The 26,738-nt window shown below is 40.0% G+C and overlaps 1 protein-coding gene across 1 annotated transcript; it reads left to right on the plus strand.

Annotated features, from left to right (window-relative positions):
- Positions 1–5,835: 5,835 nt before the first annotated feature.
- Positions 5,836–18,381, plus strand: LOC140212680 (serpin A3-5-like). The gene is made up of 5 exons (XM_072283820.1): positions 5,836–5,879; positions 8,202–8,839; positions 10,802–11,075; positions 11,189–11,339; positions 16,584–18,381. Exons 2-5 carry the CDS (start codon positions 8,221–8,223, stop codon positions 16,788–16,790), a joined length of 1,251 nt encoding a protein of 416 aa, XP_072139921.1. The 5' UTR covers positions 5,836–5,879; positions 8,202–8,220; the 3' UTR covers positions 16,791–18,381.
- Positions 18,382–26,738: the final 8,357 nt, after the last annotated feature.

The following is a 26,738-nucleotide window of genomic DNA, read 5'->3' on the forward strand; positions in this document are numbered from 1 at the left end:
TGAGTGGCATCACCACCTGGTATGGAGGGGCCACTGCACAGGATCGGAGAAAACTGCAGCAAGTTGCAAACTCAGCCAGCTCCATCAGGGACACTAGTTTCCCGAGCATTGAAGACATCTTCAAAAAGGCGATGCCTCAGAAATGCCACATCCATCATTCAGTACTCCTACCAACCGGGACATGCCCTTTTCTCACTGCTACCAGGGAGGAAGTACAGGAGCCTGAAGACACACTCATGATTTTAGGAACAGCTTCTTGTAATGTATATTTTTATTATTATGTATTACAATGTATTGCCTCCACAAAACAACAAATTTCATACATATGTCAATGATATTAAACCTAATTGTGAAATGAGACTAGCACAGGCAGGTAACTTAGCAGACATGGATGAGTTAGGCCAAAGCTGTACAGCTCCATCACTCTGTTTCCCTCTTATCTACCCTACTAATTAGGTACTCAAAAACTGTTAGATTATAATTCACCTGCTTGCACAGGACCCAGATTTATTTTTTTCCTATCTCAATCATGCAATTCCTGAGGCCCTTACAATCTGTTTTCTAGTACTCCCTTATTCCATATTTTGCCTCTTCATCAATTTTTTTCCATCAATTATTTGGCATTCTTAATGCTCTCACAATTCTTTACTAATTATTGACAGAATTAAAAGCCACTTTTACTAGCAACTGTTTATTTTGTCATGGATGGATCAATTGTGTCCATGAAATTTTTAATTTTTTAGCATACAATAACTGTGCAAACTGAATATTGACCATATACAGCACATACTGTACATGTATATATACTGTAGCTAGGGTGTCTAAGACATTTGCACAGTACTGTGGTAATGTTCTGTATTACACTGCACTGCTGTCACAAAATAAAAACAAATTTCATGAGATATGTGAGTGATGATAAACCTGATTCTGATAAGGGTCTCTGTTGTGGACTGAGAGTGGGAAGGGGGCAGGGACAGGGGAATCATGGCTGGGAAAAGAGGAAGGGAGAGGGGAAGGAGTGGGAAACAAGAGAAAGAGATTCTGTAATGATCAATAAATCAGTTGTTTCGAATTAAATGACCTTGCCGGGTGTCACAGGGCTGGGTGTATCTGCACCCGTACTACCCCCCCCAATCCCTAATGCTCCGCTCTGCCACCTGAACCACACCCCTCCCACAGCGCTCCACTCTCACCATTTTCAACATCCTTTGCTCCTGCAAGATTTACAAACTTATTCTTCACTCCATGTTGACAAATAGAGTACTGTGCAAAAGTCTGAGGCATGCTAGTTATATATACAGCATATGCCCAAGACTTTTGCACAGTACTATATAGTCTGCCCTGCCTCAGGCCTATGGTCATTATCTACTTGATTCCATCAAGCTTTGCTCCAGAAAAACATTTCAAATGCATTCTCTGATACATCTTTCAAGGTACATTGACAAATTTGATCTTCCCAGTATGGCATAGATACTGCACTGCATATCGTACCACCTCCTCTTATTTATAGTTTACAATAATTTTACCACTGTTTGAAAATACGCACTTAAAAACTACACTTCCAATGTTTATCGACTGTTGTCATGTCCTCCCTACTGATTCTCATTTCAGTTCTTCTTAGTCAAGATCATTCCACTGCTTTTTTTCCCACCCTTTCTCTTTATGATTGCACCACTTCCTTCTTTCCTGACATCAGATAACCCGAAATACTAATTTCCTAACCTTGGTCATCATGTAACAAGACCTTATTAAGGCTGAAAGCATTGTGCCTAACAATTAGGTAAATAAGTGCTTCTTCTAATACTATGTGTAGCCCCCCTGGCCACCCTCAGGGTCGCTCGGCTCGCTGTCGTCTAGGGAAACAGCCTCAGCCCCGCCAAACTGGATAATTCGTTTGTGTAGATGCTGTGTGAGGTACCCCACCCCGCCCAAATAACAGACAATACACCAGATGCAATTAAATGATTTACAGTTTATAGATATTACTGGAACTATATAATTAAAAGAGAATAAAATATAAAAGGAAAATAAAAGGCGCCACACTTATCAAAGTTCAATTTCTTCGTGCACAAAAACCGTTGGAGCTCAAGGACCTTCTTCTTCACCCTGCGACCCCCTCGGACCACCTCAACCAGCCGCCTGGGACCAACAATGGTGGTCGACCAGATGCTCCACACGAGTCCGTCTCCGTCTCCTTGCCCAACGTCCCGCTCGGGGTCCTACCCCGTTAGCGGACTCACAGCACCTCGTCCATCCTCTGTCTCGCTCTCCCGCCTTCTGCCCCAAAACCCCGCGCATACAGTATCTTCAAATAAACCAAAACCATAACAACTATCCTAATTGGTTAATAGCACTCCCTTATCAGACTCTAAAGCAAAAACAAGCCGCTAGTGCAAACTTTCTCAACGTTTAACACAACAAAGCCGCATTCCCTAGATTAACATAACAAAGACGCCATTTTAATTAGCCTCTGCAGTAACATAAAAGTCGAAACCCCCTTACATATGTTTGTAGGTCAGGGTCAAATCTTTTACTGTCCAGAGCATTTTTTTCTCATTGTATATTTGTTATCCAAATGCCATTCCACGTAGGCCTGTAGGCTTTGCCCAAATTTTAACCTTACTGTTTTATTTACTCCTTCTTTGTTGCACAAACATAAAACTTCCTGTCACATTCAACATATCACTTTCAGCCGGCTTTGCCCTAATTCCAAAACTTTCACTACCTTATTTAATTTAAAGCTTTATCTACAGTCTTTGTGTGATTTACCAGAAGGTAGGCCCCAGCTGGCTTAAGTGGAACCTATCAAAATGGAATGGTTCCTTGTTTCCTTGATATTATGAATTGTATAACCCTTTCTCCCACACAATCATCCACTATATATTTTGTCATCTTGAATGTGGCTCTGCTAGAAATTGAGTGTTGGATCATGCTGGCCCCATGCACGAATGCTCTTACCTTGTCCCTTCACTCTTTGGATTCCAATAATGTGACCAGGTGGTGAATGTAAACTGCAGAGGCCCTCCCTTGAAACCTTGCAAAGCTGGGAGACAGAGGGAGAGAGGACAGCCGGGGCTTTTCATAGTTATTTTCATAGTTAAAATATCTTTCAAAATGTTGAGAGACATTTAGCATGATTAAAATGAAGAAAATAATCCATAAACTAAAATCACTTGAAGTACGAAAAACGATGTTAAATAAAACACAAATAATTTTTAAAAATTAAACTGAAGCAAAATAAATTTTAAATCATAAATATTCTTACCTCTTTACCCTGTGAGTTGGTTAAAATTTTGGTAGCTGCACAGGATCCAAATGGCCTTTTCCCCAGCAAACGCTGGTCTCCCCTGCTGTTCAACATGTATTCAGCCGTGCAGAGTCAATAAGAGGTGTTAGAAAGACCATTGATATCCCATTCAGCAAAGTAGACATCAAATCAGATTCTGCTCCTTGACTGATGCCACAGTTTGACTTTCTGTATCTTTCAAACAGGTGAATAGTCACACCTTATTTCCACTGTGGGACAGTCTAAACATAAAGGGTACAGGTTTAAAGTGAGAGATGAGAAATTTAAAGGGAATCCAAGGAGCAGCATTTTCTGACAGAGGTTGGTGGGTAAATGCAGCTGCCAGTGGAAGTGGTAAAGACATGCATAACATTTAAAAAAATATTCAGATGGGTACCTGGATAGGAAAGCTTTAGAGCAGGACAGGCCAAATTCAGACAAATGGGACTAGCTCAGGTGGCTGACGTGGTCAGTATGGATGAGTTGGGCTGAAGAGCCATTCTCCATGCTGAATAACTCTATAAATCTAAGTGCTAGAGTTACAAGAACAAATTACCCTTGTGAAGGCTGATACAACTTGTATACGCAGAAACTGACCTTACCCAAAATACTATTATGCATTATTTAACATTCACCCATGCACAGTATGTTTATTGGATTGGGCATACAAGTCATTGGAATATCTCCCTTTTCCTGACATACATAACATAACTCTCGAGAGGGTGCACTGAATGGGTTCAGAGAACATCTTGTGGATCATTTAGCTCAATGTGCAGTGAAAGTAGCTTGTATCTTCAGTAGAATAAATACCTTTTGTCAATGCTCCTGTACTGATTAATTATTACAACAAGCAGAGCTTAGCAGAACCCCAGCAGTAGCTGAAATCTACCTTCCCTGCTTTGAGGCAAGTTAAACCCATCTTCTACACATTTTCAAAATCCAACATCCCCGTTACCTTTCCGGCAAATCACTACACACTCCCTAAGGCCAAAATATTGTTCTAGCCTTTATTAAATATATTAAATATAGCAGTCCAAGAAGTGTTTTAATAAATATTATATTCTTAGTGACTATTCATAAAGACAAGAATTCCACATGCCATTTTACCAATCTTCTCAGTTTATCTTGTTACACTCAAAGAGGTGCCCATTTACATTTCTGCCATTTACATCAGAAGGGTCAGAGAGTCATAGAGCACTGCAGCACAGAAACAGGCCTTTAGGCCCATCTAGTCTGTGTTGAACTATTATTCTACCTAGCCCCATCGATCCACACCCGGACTGTAGCATCCAACCCCTCCCATCCCTGTACCTATCCAAATTACTCTAAAGTGTTGAAATTGAAGCTGCATCCATCAATTCTACTGGCAGCTCGTTCCACGCTCTCACCACCCTCTGAATGAAGGAATTCCTCCTCAGGTTCCCCTTAAATATTTCATCTTTCACCCTTAACCAATCAGCTCTAGTTCTAGTCACACCTCCATGGAAAAAAAGCCTGTTTGCATTTACCCAATCTATACTCCTCATAATTTTGTATACCTCAATCAAATCTCCCCTCATTCTCCTATACTCCAAGGAATAAAGTCCTAATCCATTCCTATAACTCAGGTCCTGAAGTTGGGACAACACCCTTGTAGGTAGGTGATCAGAACTGCACATAATACTCCAAATTAAGCCTCACCAATGCCCTATAACATAACATCCCCACTCTTGTACTCAGTACTTTAATTTATGAAGACCAATGTACTAAAAGCTCTACTTACCACCCTATCTACCCGTGACACCACTTGCAAGGAATTAGGAATCTGTATTCCAAGAGTGCCCTCCTGTTCACTGGGTAAGTCCTACACTGGTTTGTCCTCCAAAAGAGCAACTCTTCACATTTGTCAGCATTAAATTCCATCTGTCACTTTTCACTACCTGGTCCAGTTCACCCTGCAGGCTTTGTTAGCCTTTCTTGCTGTCCACTATGGTGTCCACTTGGTGTCATTCACAAATTTGCTGTTCCAGTTTACCACATAATCACTCCAGATCGTTCATATTGAAGGCAAACAATAATGGGCCCAGCACCAATTCCTGCCGCACACCACTAGTCACAGACCTGCAGTCGGAGGGGCAACCACCTACCACCACTCTCGGGCTTCTCCCACTAAGCCAATATCGAATCCAATTTACTACCTCATCCTGAATGCCAAGCAATTAAACCTTCTTGACCAGTCTTTAAAAAACTTGAAGAATTTTCTGATTAAGATCTTCTAACAAAAAAATTATACACGATTAAAACAAAATACTTTCCAATGTGAGAAATAAATTATCGTAATTCTTTTCCAAAAGTTCAGCAATGTGATTCCATTTAAATAACAAAGTTAAACATTAATAATTAATAGAAAAAAAGAGGTTTTGCAAACTAAGCATGTGTATCAAGTAAATAACATTACTGTTGACTTTCTATCAGTGACCTCCCTACCGAGACCCTAAAGTCCAACTATTTCACAACTGTTTATATATTTAAATTAAAAACAAGAGAGCGAAAAATCACAAATACCACATTGGCTCTGAGAAGAATAGCTAAAAGGTGGACCTGGAAACTATTGGTAAAGTATCAGTAAAATATTTTGTTAAGCAGTGGTTTATTTCAAGAAGTTATGAAGAGTTATTTTTGAACAGCTTTAAAATGAATATTGTTCATATTATTGGGAACCATAATCACTGATTCGCTCAGTTTAGAGCTAATCATTCAAAAATCATTTTTTATCAATCTATGCAAGAATTTGTGCTTATTTACTTCACTAAACAGAAGGCGATATTGCAGGTATGCAAAAAAATTGTCCAAAGCATGATTATCATGATTTGATAATCATGAGCAGAAACAGTTTAAAGAAATTCCAAAAATAATACCATGAGCTGCAAAACTACAGGATGGCGAATAGGGTTGTCATCATACTCTGCCCTAACTATTTGTTTAATTGAACTTATCATGCAATGGGAGAAAAATGAATGCCATCGTGTGAAAAATGGTGTGTGTTTGTGTGAGTATGTCATCGGTGGTTTGATGTTAGGTTGCACTGAGATATTGAATTGGATCTTACGACTAAGGATGTTTTTTTCCCACTTTGTAGTTTTTGTTTCACAGCTTACTGGGGAAGTAATGGAGATTGAATGTATCCTGCATCCAGTTGAACAGAGTAAATTTAGGACCCACACTTTTAGGATGTACAGTATGAGATAGAACATTGTAATTCTGCATCCTTTGCAACCGTGGAGTACAGAATCTTACTAATTGGGCTAGGTGTTACTCAAACAGAGCAACAGACTGCGTTACTGATAGAATTGCTGGAAATCCAATTGCCAATGTACAGTATAGACAATGGGGAAATTCTAGATGGTGAATCACAACTAAGGATGTATTTGAGTGGGATTTAAGTATTGAGAGGTAGTGTAGCAATAAATGAAAGGTGATTAGAGCACAAGGCTTCAATGTTAAATTAGGCAGAGAAAGATAAATAATGAAAGTTGAATAAGTCAGTGAAGTAAGAAAACAAGAGTTAAATTTAAATTCTGATGTTTCAAAAATATTCTCAAGCATTTCACAATCTTAAAGATTAAAATCATATATTTGTACATGTTCCCTTTTTGAAAAAGTAACTGATTGCCTGCGCATTCACACTTATAACCCTTTTAGAATAATACATTTACTGTTTATAAACACAAGAGATTCTGCAGATGCTGGAAATCTTGAACAACACATATAAAATGCTGGAAGAACTCAACAATTCAGACAACATCTATGGAGGGAAATAATGATCCTTTATCATAAGGGGAAAGATGCTGGAATAAGAAGATGGGGGAGGGGAGGGGAAGGAGTTCAAACTGGCAGGTGATAGATGAGGGGGATGAAGTGAGAAGCTGGGAGAGAATAGGTGGAAGAGGTAAAGGGTGAATGTGGAAGGAATCTAATAGAATTTGAGATCCACTGAAGAATCAGAATAAAATGCTGATTTTGAATTATAATTTACTCAGCAATTTGTGGTGAATCACATTTCACAAAGCATCTCTTCCTCACCTCAGTAGCCTGCTAATTTGCATGATGTTGGTGGTCTGGATCATACTTGCTCTAGCCCTTGCTTGAATACTCCATTCCTGCATGTCCTGCAAATCCACTTACTTTTAGCAGCCATGTGGTTCCCTTGAAAATCTTGAGGGCTTTCCTTCAATGGAATAATGGAATGATCTGTGAGCAGCAACTGGGCCTCAGATGGTGGACCCTGAAACTCTACCCCTGAAATGTCACGGTGGCCTGTTGAGACCTTGTGCTGTCAAAGGCCCTTGTTAGTTACTTCTAAATGGTATCAATATATTGAAACAATAAATTAAAATAAAACAGTGTATTTTTTGACAAAATGATTAAAATGGAGATTAAGATGAGACCACTCATGGGCAGAGCACACTAGCCGCTAGGAACACTTCAACCATTGCTCACCACCTACCCACCCACTTAAACCAATGCCAAGATGAATAAGATCACTTTAACCACTTCAGACAAGGCAGGTTAACAATGGCATTAAGAACCCCACCATCCACAGCATGCTATCTTCTGATTAATACAATCGGGAGAGAGGTATAGGTGCCTGAAAACACACAGTCAATGTTTCAGGAACAGCATCTTCCCCTCTGCCATCAGATTTCTGAACTATCAATGAACCATAAGCACTATATCACTATGTTGTTCTCTTTATGCACTACTTTTTATATTTCTTATTGTAATGTATTTTTTGCACTGTACTACTGATGCAAAATGACAAATTTCACAACATAATCTAAGAAATATAATTTAAACACAATCCAAGAAATATAATTTACAAAGAAGGCAGAAGAAAATATATTAAAATAATCAAATTTCCTTTTATTTGAAATAGGAATCAACTGGAGGAAACTATGATGCCATTAGTGATTTTGCTATTAATCATTACCTTATTAACTGGGACAGAAGCTTCTACAGTAAAGAAGAAACGTCATGAGAATTATGAAGAAAATATTCAGGGACATGGTGAAGTTTCTTCAGCAAATGTCGATTTTGCTTTCAGTCTCTATAAGGAAGTTGCTAACCGGAGCTCCTCAAATATCCTCCTCTCACCTTTGAGCATTTCCACGGCTTTAGCCATGCTGTCTCTGGGAACCAGGTCGGCAACTCAAAAACAGCTTTTAAAGGTACTTCACTTTAAAAATATGACACAGGAACGAATAGTACAAATGAGCAGAGGATACCAGCAACTCCTACAGGCCCTGACTGCAGAAAACAGAGAGATGCAGTTGCTTATAGGAAACTCTCTTCATATTCAAAAGGGATTTGATGTATTACCAAGGTTTCTAAATGAAACCAAGAAGTTTTACAATGCAGAAGTTTTTACCTTAGATTTTAAGGATGATCCTCAGAATGCCAGACAACAATTGAATGATTACCTTAAAAAGAAGACAAAGGGGAAAATTAAAGAGATGTTTTCCACAATTAACCCTTCAACTAAACTATTGCTTATTAACTACATCTTTTTTAAAGGTAAGTCAAATATAGTATTTTAATATTATACATGCCATTTGTTAACTATACTTTCAGAAGTTCTTTGACATTACAATATGACCATTATAAATAATTTTATTAGAAATTTGATACAGAAATTTCAGGCAACAAAATCTGCTCAATAATTCCAACCATGGAGTGATTGATAGTTGGATAAATAGATAGATACTTTATTGATCCCAAAGGAAATTACAGTGTCACAGTAGCATTACAAGTGCACAGATATAAATATTAGAAGAGAAGTAGAAAGAATAAAAAATAAACTAAAACAATCGAATAGGAAGGGGGTCATCACTTCCCGGCTATAGGTTGACTCATTATAGAGCTTAAAGGATGAGGGTAAGAATGACTTCATACAGCACTCTTTGCAGCAGCATATATGTCTTAGTCGATTACTAAAAGTACTCCTTTGTTCAGCCAAGGTGGCATACAGAGGGTGAGAAACATTGTCCAGAATTGCCAGGATTTTCCATAGGGTCCTATGTTCTACCACAGCCTCCAGTGTGTTAGAGGCAACTCTGGCCCTTCTTGTACACAGCCTTCGTTTTGGTGCTCCACTCAAGTCTGTCATCCAGGTGCATCCCAGGTACTTGAGCTCCTCACCACATCCACATCCTCACTACCAATAGTAACAGGGAACAGTACAGGCTTAGTCTTCCTAAAGTCCATCACCATCTTCTTTGTCTTACTGATTTTGAGCTGATGATTCAGCTTGCACCATTTAACAAAGTCCTCCACCAGGGCCCAGTATTCATCCTCCTGTCTTCCCTTAATACACCCAATTATTGCTGAGTCAGACCCTGACTGCCCCACACCTAACTGGCAGGGTCACTCTTCTATTACTAAAGATGTGGGTTAAATACTTTACATCCCTTTACTATTATGCCCCTTTAATAACCAAATTCCTATTCGGCTTTCGACTTTTTTCTTTGAAACTCTACCTTCTCACCTTTCCCACCCCCATCCTGACTACAATACTTATTATCCAACTTGCAAGTATAATAGATCCAGCCCAAGTTCAGCCAAGCCATTCTTAAAGGAGTAGTTCCTTAATTCCCCCAATAAAATATGCAAGAGATGGTCAATCAAAATGCCTCTCTCCCACGCAAATCCTTTCAGCCATGCATATGCTGTGCAACAATCAAACTTGAGCTAATGTACAAACAGCATAAATTACTAACCATTACAGTTCTACCTTTTAATTCTTGACATCTTCTCCAACAAATGGAGCCATGATAGAGTCCAATCCTACTCCATTTTCTATCAACAACCAGGTCATTGCACAATGTCAGATCTCCTCATCTGTCTAAGTCTTTCTGCAGCCTTCCTATTTCCTCAACTCTACATGCCCCTCCACCAATCTTCTTATCATTTGCAAACCTGGCAACAAAGCTATCTATTCCATCATCTAAATCATTGATATACAGCATAAAGAGAAGTGGTCCCAACACCAACCTCTGCGGAACACCAGTAGTCACTGGTAGTCAACCAGAAAAGGATCCTTTTATTCCCATTCACTGTCTCCTACTAATCAACCAATATTCTAACCATGTTTGTAACTTTCCTGTAATACCATTGGCTCTTAACTTGGTAAGCAGCTTCATGTACAGCACCTCATCAAAGGCCTTCTGAAAATCCAAATATACAACATCCAGTACATCCCCTTTATCTATACTACCTGTAATCTCCTCAAAGAATTCCAATAGGTTCATCAGGCAAGATTTTCCCTTAAGGAAACCATGCTGACTTTGTCCTCTCTTGTCCTGTGTACCAAGTACTCGATAACCTCATGCTTAACAATTGACTCCAACATCTTCCCAACCACTGAGGTCAGGAACATTGGTCAATAATTGCCTTTCTGTTGCTTCCCTCAAAAAGAAAACTCTCATGCTTTTCGGATCAGTCACTGAGAATGAACTCTGTTTTATTTATGTTTGACAGGAAAATGGAAGGAACCATTTGATACAGCGCATACTCAAGAAGCAATTTTTAATGTAAATAAAACCACAAAGGTAAAGATTCAACTGATGTTCCAGGAGAGTCAGTTAAATAAGATAAACGACTATGAACTTTCCAGCATTGTAATCAAACTTCCTTATTTTGGAAATGCATCCATGATTGCCATCCTGCCAGCAGAAGCACAACTAGAATACGTAGAACAAAACCTTTCCAGAGAAAAATTTGAAGAGTGGCGTCAAAAATTGTCTAACAGCAAGTAATTAAAAACTAATTCCCAAAAGTCAGTTTAATTTATCATACCTGTAAAACTGCAGTTTGATTGAAAATAATGTGTTTTCTTTCTCCCTTGTTCGATATTTTGTGGAACAGGGAACGCCAAAGGATCTTCTTTCCAAAACTATCATTGTCAGAGTTGTATGAATTGGAACATACTCTCACGGAAATGGGTATAAGAGATTTATTTACACCCAATGCCAATCTGCTTGGAATAAGTGAAAATGAAAATATGAGAGTTTCAAAGGTAAGTTGTTGGATTTGTTTATCCTGATATTTTGTTCCATTTCAGTGTTGAACAATTGAAGTCAAGCACAGCGCTTCTTGGTCTTGGGGAAAAATGATCTAAGTGGATTAACTTCAGGAATAAACAATGAAAGGCAACAATACGGGACTGTCAATTCTGGGGCAAAAAGCAAATTGCTCATTTCAGTGGGTTGAGTCGCATCTGCAGGGGAAAGCAACTATTGATGTTTCAAATCAGGTCTCTGCATTAAGCCCAAGAGTGTGAATGGAAGATAGACAGTAAAAGGATGAGTGGGAGAATGGGGTAAGACTGGGCCAATAGGTGATTGGTGTGGAGCGGTGAGGAATGATGGGTAGATGAAATTGAGTGGGGAAGGCAAGGGGTTAGAATTGGGAGACAGAGGCCGATGGTTTACAGGTGGAAGTAGATGGGGAGGAAAAAGGAGGGGGTGGGTAAATGTGGAGACATTAGCTGGATGGTGATGAGCAGGGACACAAAGGCTACAAGTGCTGGAATCTGAAAAGAAGGTGATAGAGTACTGGGCAGATGATTTCAGATGGGGGCGGCAAGTGGATGAAACCATGAGTGGAATGAAAATGAGTGATGAGCGGGGGTGCTGTGGATGGGATAGGGAACTGTAGTGGGAAGAGTAAGGGTGGATCAGAAGGAGAAAGAGAAAGAAGAGAGAAGAGAGAGAGAGAGAGAGGAGGGGTGAGAGGGGAGGGGAGAGATTATTGGTTAAGGATTATCTGAAATTGGAAAGTTCAGCTTTCATACCATTGGGTTGTAGGCTACCCAGGTGGAATTTGAGGTTTGTTATTAATTCAGTTCCGGAAATCGCTGGTCCCAGGAAACTGTTTTAAATCTGATGGCATTTTTGAGAAACTAGGAGCTACTTGCTAGTTCCGGGGCATTTCAAACTGCCCATCTGTTTCCGAAACTGCAAGGACTGGATGCTGTCTAATTATTCAGGGCAATAGAGGGACGAGGAGTCGCTTACCATTTCAGGACATTGCAATGACAGGGAGCTGTTGGTCAATAGAAGATATTGTTGTAACTGAAAGCTACTGGTCAATCTCAGCATTTGAAGGGATATAAAGCTGCCTGTTAATTCAGAGTGTTGCTATTTCAGTTACTGATGATAAACCTATTGAGCTATTCGAGATTTTAAAAAAATATTAAGTCTCTCTTTAATCTGCCCAAAAGAGTGAGATTTAGAGAAGGAAGTGCTAAATATGAACTCCAAACTTGAGCATAGCTCTATTTTGACTCCAGTATATTAAAGGGCTGCTATTTTAAGCATACACCATTGAGGTGTAAGAAATACACAATGTGACACCGCTGCTACTAGAGGTGCCCCAGTGATGACTTCAGTTTGTATTTCTGGACAGCACTGTACTGGGTAGCAGTCCAAATGAGCCAAAAAGTTATCAATGCTTCTGGCTCCTGTCTCAGTTTTCTTTTCATTCATTCCTTGCGTGCGAGCATTATTAGGAAGGCTAACGTTTGCAAAGAAAAGAAGAGATACAGGAGTTCTGCAGATGCTGGACATCTTGAGCAACACAGGCAAAATGCTGGAAGAACTCAGCAGGTCAGGGAACATCTATGAACGGAAATGAACAGAAGACATTTCAGGCCGAGACCCTCTTTCAGCCAGAAGCATCAATAACTTGTTGGCTCATCTGGACTAATGCCCTGTGCACAGCTGTCCAAAATACAGGAGTAAGAGCCACTGAGTATAATCATGGCTAATTATCAATCTCAATACAAAATTCCTGTTCTCTCCCTATAGCACTCATGAGTCTAGAATTTTTTTCAATATTCTTAAAAAAATGGAGTGACTTGGCCTCTATAACACTCTGTGGTACAGTATTTCACAGGTACACCATCCTCTGAGTGAAGAACTGTGTATCTCAGTCCTAAATCTCTTGTTCTAGAAACTGAGAATCTGCCTCCGAGACCCACCACCTTCTCCCCATCTCCAGTATGTCTAACCCTGTCAGAACTTTGTATGTTTAATTAGATTTATTCAACCGAGCTAGAGCCAATTCAACTCAGTCCTGATGAAGGGTCTCAGCCTGAAACGTTGACTGGTTATTCATTTCTATGGATGCTGCCTGACCTGCTGAGTTCCTCCAGCACTTTGCGTGTGTTTTAAATTCTAAATGGTTTGTGGCTGCGAGGGGAACTTACAAGTGATCTATAGATTATTTTTTCCCTGTTTTAAGTGTCTTATTGTTGAAAAGGAATTCATATCATAGACAGAGTCATAGCACTGATACTCTTGGGGTACATTTTCAAAAGATGAGGCATACACCGTGTATTTCCAATCAAACTATCTCATTGCACATCCGCAATATGTGTACTTTCCCTACATTAGCATCTTTCATTATAAAAGTGCAAGATCAAAGGAAAGATTAAGGAAACAAAGGGATGGGAGGAGAACCTAATAATTAAGTGCTACACACTCTAAAGAAATTCTGCAAAGATGATGTGTTAAGTTAATTACGAGCCTCCTTCCGAACAGTGGGAACACTATTGCTGTGACACAATAGCCAACTGATTAAAAAGACCATACCTGGTAGAAAAATTCTGCCAAGCGCACCCTGGCCAAACCAATAGGAGAGTCAATCATTGACCCTATCTTCTTATTCTGGGAAAGGTATTGCCTCACTTGATGGGCTCCTGCAAGATGACCAATGAGGAGACAATTGAGATGTTGTAGTTCCAGTGATGTTACATGGTGGCATCCGTTAGTCTCGCGAGACCATGGATCTGCGCCTGGAAGGTCTTGCTTCAGTCTGTGTTAGAGCAGCGTCTGTTGTGGCTGTAGAGGCCCACACGGGAGTGACAGTCTCGGCTGCAGTGACTGCACTTGAAGGCATCTATTTTCAACTTGGTTGAAAATAGATTAGGAGATATTAGTTACATTAAAACTGTATATATAGTGACATATACGTACTTTGAATCAAGTTACGCTTAGATTTTAATTTAGAGACTTGCCTCTATAGACCTTTGTGATGGAGAATACAAGGTTCACCACCCACTGAATTCTAAGGGATTTCAATGGGGAATAGGAAAAGTTATTTCCTGTTATGGCAGAATTAGTAGAAAGTCAACAATATATTGACCTGGTGTTTCCTTAAAGAGGCTGACTGTGTAGGTTGGTGCCATACATAAACATGCAAATGTATCCAAAAACTTAAAGAACTATTAGTAATTAAATCTATTTAAATTAGCTCAATTAAATCAAAGCCAGCACACTGATGAAATCACAAGGAAGGCACACCAGTTTCCGAGAAAGTTTACGTGGTTCAGCATGTCACCAAATGCTCTAACAAACCTCAACAGATTCACTGCTAAAAGTGTCCAAAACGGTTGCATTATGGTCTAGTATGGCAATTTGATGTACAAGCTGCAGAGAGTAGTATACATACATCATGGGTATATCCTTCCCGCCATCAAAAATATAAGAAAGCAACATCTAACATCAAAGAACCCCACCATCCAGGCCGTGCCCTCTTCTGACAGCTACCATCAGGCAGGAGGTACAGAGCCTGAGGCGCACAGCTACTTCTCGTTGATCACTGAGTTCTTGAACCAACTTGTACAACCCTAAGTACTACCTAGTCTGGCAACATGATAACCACTTTGCACAACAATGGACTTTGGGATTGTTTCCAATGTAATTCATATTTACTTTATGCTTTTCTTTTTAATCAGTTGGCAATACTTGGAGCCTTGTGTGCAGTTTTGGGCTCCTTATTTTAGAAAGGATATACTAACATTGGAGAGGGTTCAGAGAAGATTCATGAGAATGATTCCAGGAATGAAAGGGTTACCGTATGAGGAACGTCTGGCAGCTCTTGGGCTGTATTCCCTGGAGTTCAGGAGAATGAGGGGGGAGTTAAAGAGAATGTGGGGGGGATCTCATAGAAACATTCCAAATGTTAAAAGGCCTGAACAGATTAGATATGGCAAAGTTATTTCCCATGGTAGGGGAGTCTAGGACAAGAGGGCACGACTTCAGGATTGAAGGACGTCCACTTAGAACTGAGATGCGGAAAATTACTTTAGTCAGAGGGTGGTAAATCTGTGGAATTTGTTGCCACGAGCAGCTGTGGAGGCCAAGTCATTGGGTGCATTTATGGCACAGATAGGCAGGTTCTTGATTAGCCAGGGCATCAAAGGGTATGGGGATGACCGGAAGAATTGGATCAGCCCTTGTTTGAATGGTGGAGCAGACTCAATGGGCCAAATGGCCTGCTTCTGCTCCTATATCTTATGGTCTTATCCTGTGAATGTGGTGTATCTGATGCTACGTGCATTTGATGCTGCCGCAAGTGAGCTTTTCACTGCACATGTGTACCTAGTCTATAAGACGATACACTCACCTTGATTTGATGTGTAACTAGCCTACCTTACCTCTGTCTCTTGCAGTTGCTCTTCTGCACCAAAGTAAAAGCAGTAGTTGAATATGCCCCAGCATTATTGCTGCAGAACTATACAACTTCACACTCCATTAAAGTCTAGCATCAGAATGCCATCAAAATAACAGCAGCAACCGGCTGTGTGGACTCCTACCCATAACATCCATCTCATGGGCAGGGTCTCTGAGCAGGAGTACCTAGTTTTGACTGTAGAGATAAAGGTATAAGTACAAGTTTATTGTTGTCATGGAAATACATACACAGAGTATAAACTTGAATTAACATAAATTATACAAAACTTACATAATGTATGTCAATGTTAATAGTTTCATGCAGAAATGCTTACACTTTCATAGACATTTCAGGCTAATATCATGGCGAGTGAAGATCAACATTATGAGAGTTTCACTTATGCTGAGGTTTGTTGGAACATGGGAATAGTTTAGGTTAATGTGCCTTCATAGAGGAAACATAATTACATATTTCAGAAATTACCCAGGTCTATCTTGACAAAAACTCATCAGTGTTAAGTCTGACAAAATGGAAATGCACTGAGAAATTCCCAACCAAACATGGGGGAAAAAAAGCAGACCAAGAAAGTTTATGAGAAGCAGGGAATATGGTAGATTGCATTATGAGCTAAAAGGCCTCTTTTACGAAGTTATATTACTACACATTACTAATTGCTTTGCATGTCAAACCTTTTCTAAACATCAGAGAAGGGCTTAAGCCAGCAAAATCAAATCACATCTTAGGTTACAACACATTTTCACCATAGGAAATGTAACTTATTTTTAAAATTTCATTTCATCAGGTTACTCATAAGGCAGCCCTGGACATCGATGAAAAGGCCACTGAAGCAGCTGCAGTCACTGACGTAAAAATTGTTCCATTGTCCTCTCATTCTTCAATCAGGTTCAATAGACCATTCCTCCTCATCATCTATGAAGAGAATACAAACAACATCCTCTTTCTTGGAAGAATAAAAGATCCATCAAAGAAACGCTCTCCTTCAATCTAACATGTGTCTAGAATAATTCAGGCTATTCTTCAATTTTAGAGCTTAAAATGATAAATCTAATAATCTTGATAATTATTTCATCATTAATGTCATAAATTGGTGAGAATACACAGGCGATCTACCAATAGCTGTAAAAACACATTAATTTGTCACAACAGCAGAAGTAACTACATTGAATGAGAATGATTCTACACCACATTTCCTGGCCATATGTATAGGAACGTTAAGCCAAACAGAAAAGAAAACTAAAAGTTAAGCAAATATTTCAATAGAGAACATTGGGAAGAAGTGATACAAGCAACTCATACAGTGAAAGCAGGATGAAGTGGTTTGAGTTTTGGGAAAAAAAACTGATGGATTTCAAGATCCAAAACACATTCAAAAATCCAAGATACATACAGAAATATATTAAAAATTAAACTGGTCTAATGAGCCTATTCTGCACAACATCTTCTGTGAAGTGATACTCTCTGTCCGAAACGTACAAAGTCAGAAGGGTATAACAAAGGTAGAAGCTAGCAAGTTCTTTGAAGATAATGTGCAACATAAAATACAGGACAATGGAGGATACGGGAAGAAAGTTATAAATCCCTGCATGTGCCGAAATTGGTCCAAAAAATGCTGATAATACAGATTACGCTTATAAATTTTAGACAAGGTGGTTCTTCTCTTCTATACTTAATTAGAGCTCCTGATTTTAAGAGATCAAGTCTAACTTGCTCTCCCAGAATGCACAATCCTGCATCAGTGTAGTGAAGAATACTAAGGCATCCATCTGAAATTAATGTTCCAATTAGAAAACAGCAAAATATCCAGGAAAACATATCCTGTTTATTTGTAGATTTCTTTATTTTCATAATTTTTGTTGACAAATCAGCTGAAATTAAGTAATTATCACTTCAAATAAAAACAAAGGTTCATATAAATTCAGGAAAGATCTGTTGACAGTAATTAATAAAAAATAGATTAGTGTGTCTCTATACCTGTTTCCTGTAAAATTAGTTTTCTAATGGCATCTTCTGCTTTCCTGGTAGTAGTTTAGCCTCTGAATAACATACTATAGACATCTATCATAGATGAGGTTTTGTCCAACATTTCATAGTTACCAGCCACTGGGACTATTTTGTCAGTAAATGATATCAGTAAACTATAGTAAGCTGTCATAAATAGTAAATTAGTAGTCTTTATTCATGTTGACTTCTAACTTTTTTGATGAATTCTAAATAATTTAATCTCTCTGCTCTTAAACTATATGTACAAAATGATAAAAAGTGAGCCAAGCACATACTTTCATAAGCTTCAATATGCTGCAAACCTCTTCACAGTAAGTGAAACAATGCAGAACATCCTGCAACTGTCCAGACTGCTGCCTCAATTTTCATGAATTTTTAACCCACTGTCTGCTAATATGTACTTAATATGTCAGTAATATTTGAATAATATTGTAAATATGTTGTTTGATTAAGCATTCTTTGTTTACATAATTCTTTGTGAGTTATATGTAAAATTATGTAAATTTCATACGTCACCATTCTACCACGTCATAAGTGTGTGCCTCACCAAAGTAAGAACGAAGTAGACACATTATTCCCAGCTCTGTTTGTCTTTTAATTACTTTTGTTTTGGAGTTACAAAACATAACAGTGGTAATGAGTAAGTTTTAAAATGAATCCAAGACAACTACCTACCTGTTGAACCACAGCACATTTTTCTTCAGAAGCACAGCGAGATGTTTGAGTTTTTTTAAAAAGCAGCACAGCATGTGTCTCTTCAGAAGAAGGAGAGAGAGAGATGGTTGAGCTAGAAAAAAGGCAGAAAATGGATGAAATTCACGGATTCATAAACCGTGAGTACTGGCTGATAATAATAATAATAAATAAAACAAGGAAAACCAGTAATAGCTGGCTACATTGTAAAGATAGATATGTTCAATTGAACAACACGTAAATGGAATATGTATATTGAGACAACTGAGCAGTATTTTGAAGCAAATGAAATAGGCAATGCATAACAAATGCCAGTGTTACTCAGTGTAATTAATGGGAGAACATAGGAGTTTGCTTAGAGATTTCACTGCACCAACCAAACCAACTGAAATGAGCTTTGCTAATATCATGAAAGTAATGCAGGAAAACTTAGAATGAAAATCATTGTTGATTGCAGAACTTTTGATTTCATAAGCGGAATCAAAAGGAAGGGAAGTCCATTTCAGCTTATGTGACTGAATTGAAGAGATTATCTGAGGAATGTCAGTTCAGTGTTGTGCTTAATGATGCATTGAGAGATCACTTAGTTTGTGGAATCTTACAAGAAAGCTCCTACCTGAAGCACAACTCACATTTAAAAGAGCAGTTGAAATAGCTGTATCAATGGAAACAGCGGACAGAACCACACTTGAGTTGCAGTCAGGAATGGAAGTGAGTGTGAACAAAACTGCAATGTTTAAAAAGAAACCTGCCTGGCTGAACAAATTGTATTTCTGTTGTGGCAAGATTTCACATATACCAGACTAATGTGGGTTTATAGGTGAAACTTGCAAATAATGCAACAAAGTAGGATGCATAAAAGAGCATGTTGGGCACACTTCACAGGGAAGAGAAAAAAGATAAACATTCAAGTTGCAGTTTCAAGAAGAGCGCTAATCTGCATATTGCTGATGAAAATATTGATAATGATGAGAGTGACACAGAACTGAATAGCCTTTAGATTTACAATGTGAAAGCAAACAATAGACAAGCAATATAGCTTACATCAGAAGTGAACCGCAAATTAATTAAAATGGAATTGGACACTGGCTTGGCTGTGTCAGTCATTCCACAGAATGAGTCTGAATAACATTTCAAAAATACTTAACTAAAGCCTGCAGATATTCAGCTAAGAACTTATACTGAAAAAAAAGATAACTCCTGTGGGAATGACATTTGTAACAGTGAAACACAACAACCTACAAGCCACTTTGAGCTTGTATGTAGTAAAACAGGAGGGCCAGCATGGTGGGGCTGTGAGTGACTGAGACAACTATAACTTGATTGGAGATCCATCCACAATTTGCATGCCACGTCCCCTGCAAGAAAGTCAACTGAAAGTGAATTAAGAAAGGTACTGAATGATGCCACAACGGTGTTCAAGGGTGTCATTGGAAAACTCAAACATACCAAGAGTAAAATAGTGTTAAATGAAAATGCCACACCCAAGATTTACAAAGCCCATTTGGTTCCTTATACCATCCGTGATAAATCAGCCAGTGAGCAAGATTGCATGGAGGCCGAAGGAATTCTTTCCAAGGTTGAGTGCAATACCAGTGAATGGGTTTGTCAGGATCTGTGGTGATCTCAAGGTCACCATCAACCCAGTACTGAAATTAGGTCAATACTCTCTGCTCAGGATGGAGGATTTCTTTGCAAACCTTTCTGATGAAGAATTTCAGCTAAGGCCTATCTACAGATGGAGATGGAAGAAGAGTCCGAAGTGTTTCTTGTCATAAACACTGACAAAGGATTTTATCACTATAATAGGCTTAATTTTGGAGTAACATCTGCATCTGGTCTCTGGCTGAAAGCTAGGGACCAAAGAACATCTCCAAAATCTCAAGACAGTGTTAAAGAGATTAGAACACCTTAATTAGCCTCAAGCATTTTCCCAACTACAGATGTTAAACTAACTGGCCAATAATTACCTGCCCACATCCTTTTTTGAACATTGGCATGAGATTCACAGTCTTCCAATCTGCCGGAACCTGCCCAGAAGTCCAGAGAATTTTGGTAAATCATCACCAAAGCCTCTACTATAACTTCTGCCATTTCTTTCAGTATCCTAGGATGAATTCCATCAGGACCAGGGGACTTGTCTATTTTCAGGCCCACGAGTTTGCTTAGCACTACCTCTTTAGTGATAACTATTGTATGGAGGTCCTCACCTCCCATCGCATCCATAACATTTCTCTTTGGCATGTTAGACGTATCCTCCACAGTGAAGACTGACTCAAGATAGTCATTCAAAGCTTCAGCCATTTCCTCATTACCCAATATCAATTCCCCCTTCTCGTATGCCAAGGGACCTACGTTCACTTTAGCCACCACCTTTTTCTGCTTTATATAATTACAATAACTTTTTCTATATTTTGTGCTAGTTTATTTTCATAATCTATCTTCCCTTTCTTTATTGTTCACTTAGTGGTTCTTTGTTGCTTTTTAAAGTTTTCCCAATCTTCCAGTTTCCCACTTCTTGCCAACTTTGTACGCACAAGCTTTTAGTTTGATGACTTCCTTTTATTTCCTTAGTTATCCAAGACTGGCTCTCCCTACCCGTACTGTCCTTGTTTTTAACTAGAATATACTTTTGTTGAGCACCATGAAAAATCTCTTCGAAAATCGTCGCACTATATAGCCTGTGTTCCCAGTCTACACTAGCCAAATCCTCCCTCATCCCATTGTAGTCTCCATTGTTTAGGCATAACACATTGGTTTTAGATCAAACTATTGCCCCCTCCATTGTATGAGAAGCTCAGTCATACTGTGATCACTCTTTCCAATAGGATCCCTACCTACAAGATCACTAAATTTACCTGCCTCGTTGCACAGAACCAGATCTAAGATAGCACGTTCCCTTGTAGGTTCAGCAAAATGCTGTTCAAGAAAGCAATCATGGATGCTTTCTATGAAGTCCTCCCCAAGACTGCCTTGACCAACTTGACTCACCCAAGTTATGTGCAAATGAAAGTCCCCCATGATAACTGCTGTTCCAGTCTTACATGCCTCAGATATTTCTCTGTTTATTGCCTGTGCCACTGTAATGTCATTATTGGGTGGCCAACAGACAACTCCCACCTGTGATTTTTCCCGTTTACTATTCCTAATCTCTACCCAGATGGATTCAACATTCTGATCCTAAGATCTTATATCGTCTCTATCGCCCTGATCTCATCTTAATTAAGAGCGCTACCCCACGTCCCTTACCTTCCTGCCTGTCCTTCCATATTACCTGATATCCTTGGATATTTAATTCCCAATCCTCTCCACCCTGCAACCATGTTTCTGTAATGGCCACTAAATCATACTGATTTGTGCCACAAGTTCACCGACTTTGTTTCGAATACTACGGGTATTCAGACAAAGTGCCCTTACATTGTGCTTTTAAACTCTTGTAATCTTTTTCTCTTGACTCATCACTCCACTCTTACTTTTCTCTTTTTTTATCTTTTGCTTTTACTTTATCCATAATTCTCCAATCTGTTGAACCCCCCCCCCCCACCATTTAGTTTAAAGCCCTATCCACAGTCCTATTTATGCGATTTGCTAGGATCCAGGTCCCATCACATTTCAGGTGGAGCCCGTCCCATTGGCACAGCTCCCTCCTTCCCCAATACTGGTGCCAATTTCCCATGAGTTCAAACCCACTTCTCCCACACCAATCCTTGAGCCACACATTTAACTCTCTAATCTTCTTGACCCGATGCCAATCTGCACGTGGCTCAGGTAGTAATCCAGAGATTACTACCTTTTTGGTTCTGCTTTTTTAATTTAGTCCCTAGCTGCTCAAATTCCTTCAGCAGAAGCTCTTTCTTCACTCTGCCTATGTCGTTGGAACCCACATGGACCACAACAACCAGATCTTTCCACTCTCACTGCAAATTCCTCTGCAGGTCAGATAAGATGTCCTGAACCCGGACACCAGGCAGGCATATCAGCCTTTGGGATGCTCTATCCTCATGTCAGAGAACTCTGCCTATTCCCCTGACAATACAATCCCCAATTACCACTACATTTCTCTCCTCCCCCCCCCCCACCGAATCTCGAATGGCTCCCAGAATTACGGTGCTACAGTTAGATTGCCCATCCTTCCTACAGCCCACCCCCTCCCATCCAAACAGAGAGCACCAATCTCAGACCTGTTGGACAAGCTCAAGGGCTGAGGCTCCTTCAGCACTGTCTCTTGGATCCCACTACCCGCCTCACTCGCTGTCACACCCTCTTGTCCCTGACCACAGACCGAATTTGAGGCAGTTAATCTGATGAGTGTGACTATCTCCTGAAAAATTTGTCCAACGCTAGGACAGGCCCACATTCTCCAATCACCGTGGCTTGCATCTCCTCATGAAGTAAATATACTGTTATGTACCCCTAGGGGCCATTTTTTTTTATGGACTATACTTTTAAAAAACGAGAGAGTTGTACAAAACAAACACCTTGTTATTAAGAGAGAGAGAGGTGAAGACTGCTTTGAGATGGTGTTATGGTTTCTCTGCAGCATGTTTACACTTTTGCAAGGACACTGCCAGCTTCTGTGTTCTTACAAAGAGGGAAGGGAGAAGCTACTTGATGGCAGCTGGTGTTCAGCATGGTGAGATAAATAGAAGGTCAGCTGATAGACTGACAGACACATGATTTTGGACACTGGATGAGCTCTGTTGTGCCCACGGAAAGGTGGGTGTCTGGAGGATTGGTCAGGTGAATCGATCAGTGGCTCTCACAATGCGGAAAGGGTGTGACTGGTAGGAAGTTATTCATGTGTCCAGCCCTCGCCTGGGTTGATAACTCACCCACAGAAGACGGTCTCCTTTTGTTGTGGTCACATTCGGTGACTTTAAAGGAAGAGAAGAGGGAAGAGGAAGGTTTGAAACAAAAGAAACCTAGTGACAAAGAGGTCACTGGTTGGATTCTTTCTCTAAGTAGCCTGTAAGGGTGAGTTTGGGTTCCATTCGAATACGGAGGTGTGACTGTCACGTAGTTAATCCACAAGAGTGGGTTCTCTGGTGAAGGGAGTACCTTTGTGAATACCACTTGTCTGTTACCCTTGTTTGGGTGTGGTAGTTCACTGAAGAAAGGCACCCCTTTGGCAAATCACCGTTGGAGTTATTTTGTATGTCGTGGAACTGGATAAGTGGCTATCACGTTGTGTGTTTGGGGTTGGTTCCCTTGAAGAGGGTCCCCTTAGTGATAAGCTACTGTTGGTGATAATCCATATGTGGATTCTGTTTGAGTACCCTGTGGCCACCACTTTGGAATAACCCGTAGCTGAATTCGGGTGTGGTACCACTTGTGTTAAAAGGATACTCGTTGAAGATCACTGTCGGTGATACTTCATATCTGGAGTGGAACAACTTCGGAGATAAAAACCTACTACTATTGTTATTTTGTATTGCTGTTGTGGAATCTGTGGAATATTGACATAATTGCCTTCTCCTGACATTTACCCTGGATTACAAATCTCTCTCCATCACTATTCGACTCAATACCATGAACTGAACTGAACTTTACTCATCACTGTAAGACTGTATCCATTTACCCCTAGGCTTGAAGAAGCTTGGTTTCTATATTTACACACACACACACACACACACACACACACACACACACACACACACACACACACACACACACACACACACACACATATATATATATATTATCATTGCTAATCTGTCTGATATACCTGCATTTATACTACTGTATTGCATAATTACTAATAAATAATATTAGTGAATAGCAATGCCAGACTCCAAAGTGTCTTCCATTTCTGCTGGTTCTTTGACCCGTCATGGGGTACGTGACAATACAATGCAGACAAATTTCGGGGGCAGAAGAAATTGAGGAGTGTGTACCAAGGTGTCCAAAGATAGTGACTCATACAGCTTCCTGCGATGAACAATTTAAGATTATGTCCAGTGGGCAACTGGATACGTGCAATGCACACGGCAAATTGGGGGCCAGTTCTTCAGCCACTGGGAGGAGGCAGTTTAGAAAGAGACTTCTGATGACAGTCCCTGCGGCAGAAAGCAGAAAGACCTCTCTGAAAGTACCAAGGCAAAGGAACTAATTAACCTCATATGTTCTTGTTTTGAAAGCTCTCCCATTCCTTTGATTCAAGGGAATAAGAAGGACTTTTACAAGTGCTTGAAGGCACAGGGCCAGCAGATGACCTAATGCACAGATAGTTGTGGAGAGAGCACAAGAGGCTCTGGCATGTGCACGTTTATCAATACTCTCGTGGCTATCTACAGCCCAAACATTAAATGTCCCATTCCACTGGGAGCCAGGCATAGGGATGAACATATCAGGGAACATATCATATCAAGAAGTCAGTAAATTCCTGACAGAAGTAACACTTTGAAGACCTCTTCAACTATAATTCTGTTCTGGACATGAGAGCCCAGACCCCACATTACACCAACCTCACACACAGTGATTGACAACAAGTTAGAGTCACAGTCATACAAAAATACAGATCAGAAACAGGCCCTTCAGCCCATCTAGTCCATGCCAAACTATTTAAACTACCTACTCCCATTGACCTGCACTAGGACCATAGCCCTTCATACCCCTACCATCTACGCACCTACCCAAATGTTTCTTACACATTGAAATCGAGCTTGCATGCACCACTTGTGCTGGCAGCTCGTTCCACACTCTCACAACCCTCTGAGTGAAGAAGTTTCCCCTCATGTTCCCTATAAACTTTTTCACCTTTCACACTTCACCCATGACCTCTAGTTGTAGTCTCAGCCAGCCTCAGTGGAAAAAGCCTGCTTGCATTTACCATACCTATACCCCTCATAATTTTGTATACCTCTATCAAATCTCCTCCCAATCTTCTACGTTCCAACGAATAAAGTCCTAACCTACGAGGGCTGATTGATAAGTGGCCGAAGGTAGAAGGAGTCAATTTTAGAAAACCTAGCAGAGTTATTTTTCAACATAGTCCCCTCCTACATTTACACACTTACTCCAGCGGTCATGGAGCATACAGGTTCCTTCTTTGTAGAAGTCGGCGTCTTGGACCTCCAAAAGTTGTCCACAGCAAGGGTGATTGATGAGTTCATGGCCTAAGGTAGAAGGAGATGAGTATGAGTTATACAGCTCTCATTAAATGCACGTGCAGTTCAACTCTTTGAGTGATTATGCAGAAAGTTTGAAGTCAATAACTCATCTCTTTCTACCTTAGGCCACAAACTTATCAATCACCCCTGCTGTGGACACTTTCTGGAGGTCATTTACTCCTTCTACCTTAGGCCACAAACTTGGCAATCAGCCCTCGTAAAACACAAAATAATTGATTGCATAAGTATTCACCCCCATTAATATGACACACCAAATCATCACTGGTGTAGTCAATTGGTTTTAGAAGTCACATAATTAGTTAAACGGAGATTTGTTTTTGGAGACCTGTATGCAGTCAAGGTGATTTAATTGTTTGTAGTAAAAATACACCTGAATCTGGAAGGTCCAACTGCTGGTGAGTCAGAATCCTGGCAAAAACTACACCATGAAGACAAAAGAACACTCCAAGCAACTCCATGAAAAGGTTATTGAAAAGCACAAGTCAGGAGGTGGATACATGAAAATTTCCAAGTCACTAAATATCCGTTTGTAGTACAGTTAAGTCAATCATCAAGAAATGGAAAGAATATGGCATAGATGTAAATCTGCCTAGAGCAGGTCATCCTCAAAAACTGAGTGACCGTGCAAGAAAGGGACTAATGAGAGAGGCCACCAAGAGAACTATGACATCTCTGGAGGAGTTACAAGCTTCAGTGGCTGAGATGGGAGAGACTGTGCGTACAACGACTGTTGCCTGGGTGCTTCACCAGTCATAGCTTTATGGGAGAGTGGCAAAGGGAAAGCCAATGTTGAAAAAAAACTCCCATGGAATTTTAGCTGGAATTTGCCAGAAGGCATGTGAGAGACTCTGAAGCCAGCTGATGAAACCAAAATTGAGTTTTTTGTCTATCAGACTAAACGCAATGTTTGGCGTAAGCCAAACACCACATATCACCAAAAACCCACCATCCCTACCATGAAGCATGGTGGTGGCTGCATCATGCTGTAGTGATGCTTCACTGCAGCAGGCCCTGTAAGGCTTGTGAAGGTAGAGGATAAAATGAATGCAGCAAAATACAGGGAATTCCTGGAGGAAAACTTAATGCAGTCTACAAGAGAATTGTGTCTTGGG

The sequence above is a fragment of the Mobula birostris genome, chromosome 1 (genome assembly GCF_030028105.1).
Source record: "Mobula birostris isolate sMobBir1 chromosome 1, sMobBir1.hap1, whole genome shotgun sequence".
Taxonomy (NCBI): Eukaryota; Metazoa; Chordata; class Chondrichthyes; order Myliobatiformes; family Myliobatidae; genus Mobula; species Mobula birostris.

Bases quoted from the DNA above. Each gene is read 5' to 3' on its own strand.
- LOC140212680 (XM_072283820.1), top strand. From the start codon at position 8,221: ATGATGCCATTAGTGATTTTGCTATTAATCATTACCTTATTAACTGGG. The intron at 8,840-10,801 runs GTAAGTCAAATA...TATGTTTGACAG, and splicing joins TAACTACATCTTTTTTAAAG to GAAAATGGAAGGAACCATTT. The intron at 11,340-16,583 runs GTAAGTTGTTGG...TCATTTCATCAG, and splicing joins AAAATATGAGAGTTTCAAAG to GTTACTCATAAGGCAGCCCT.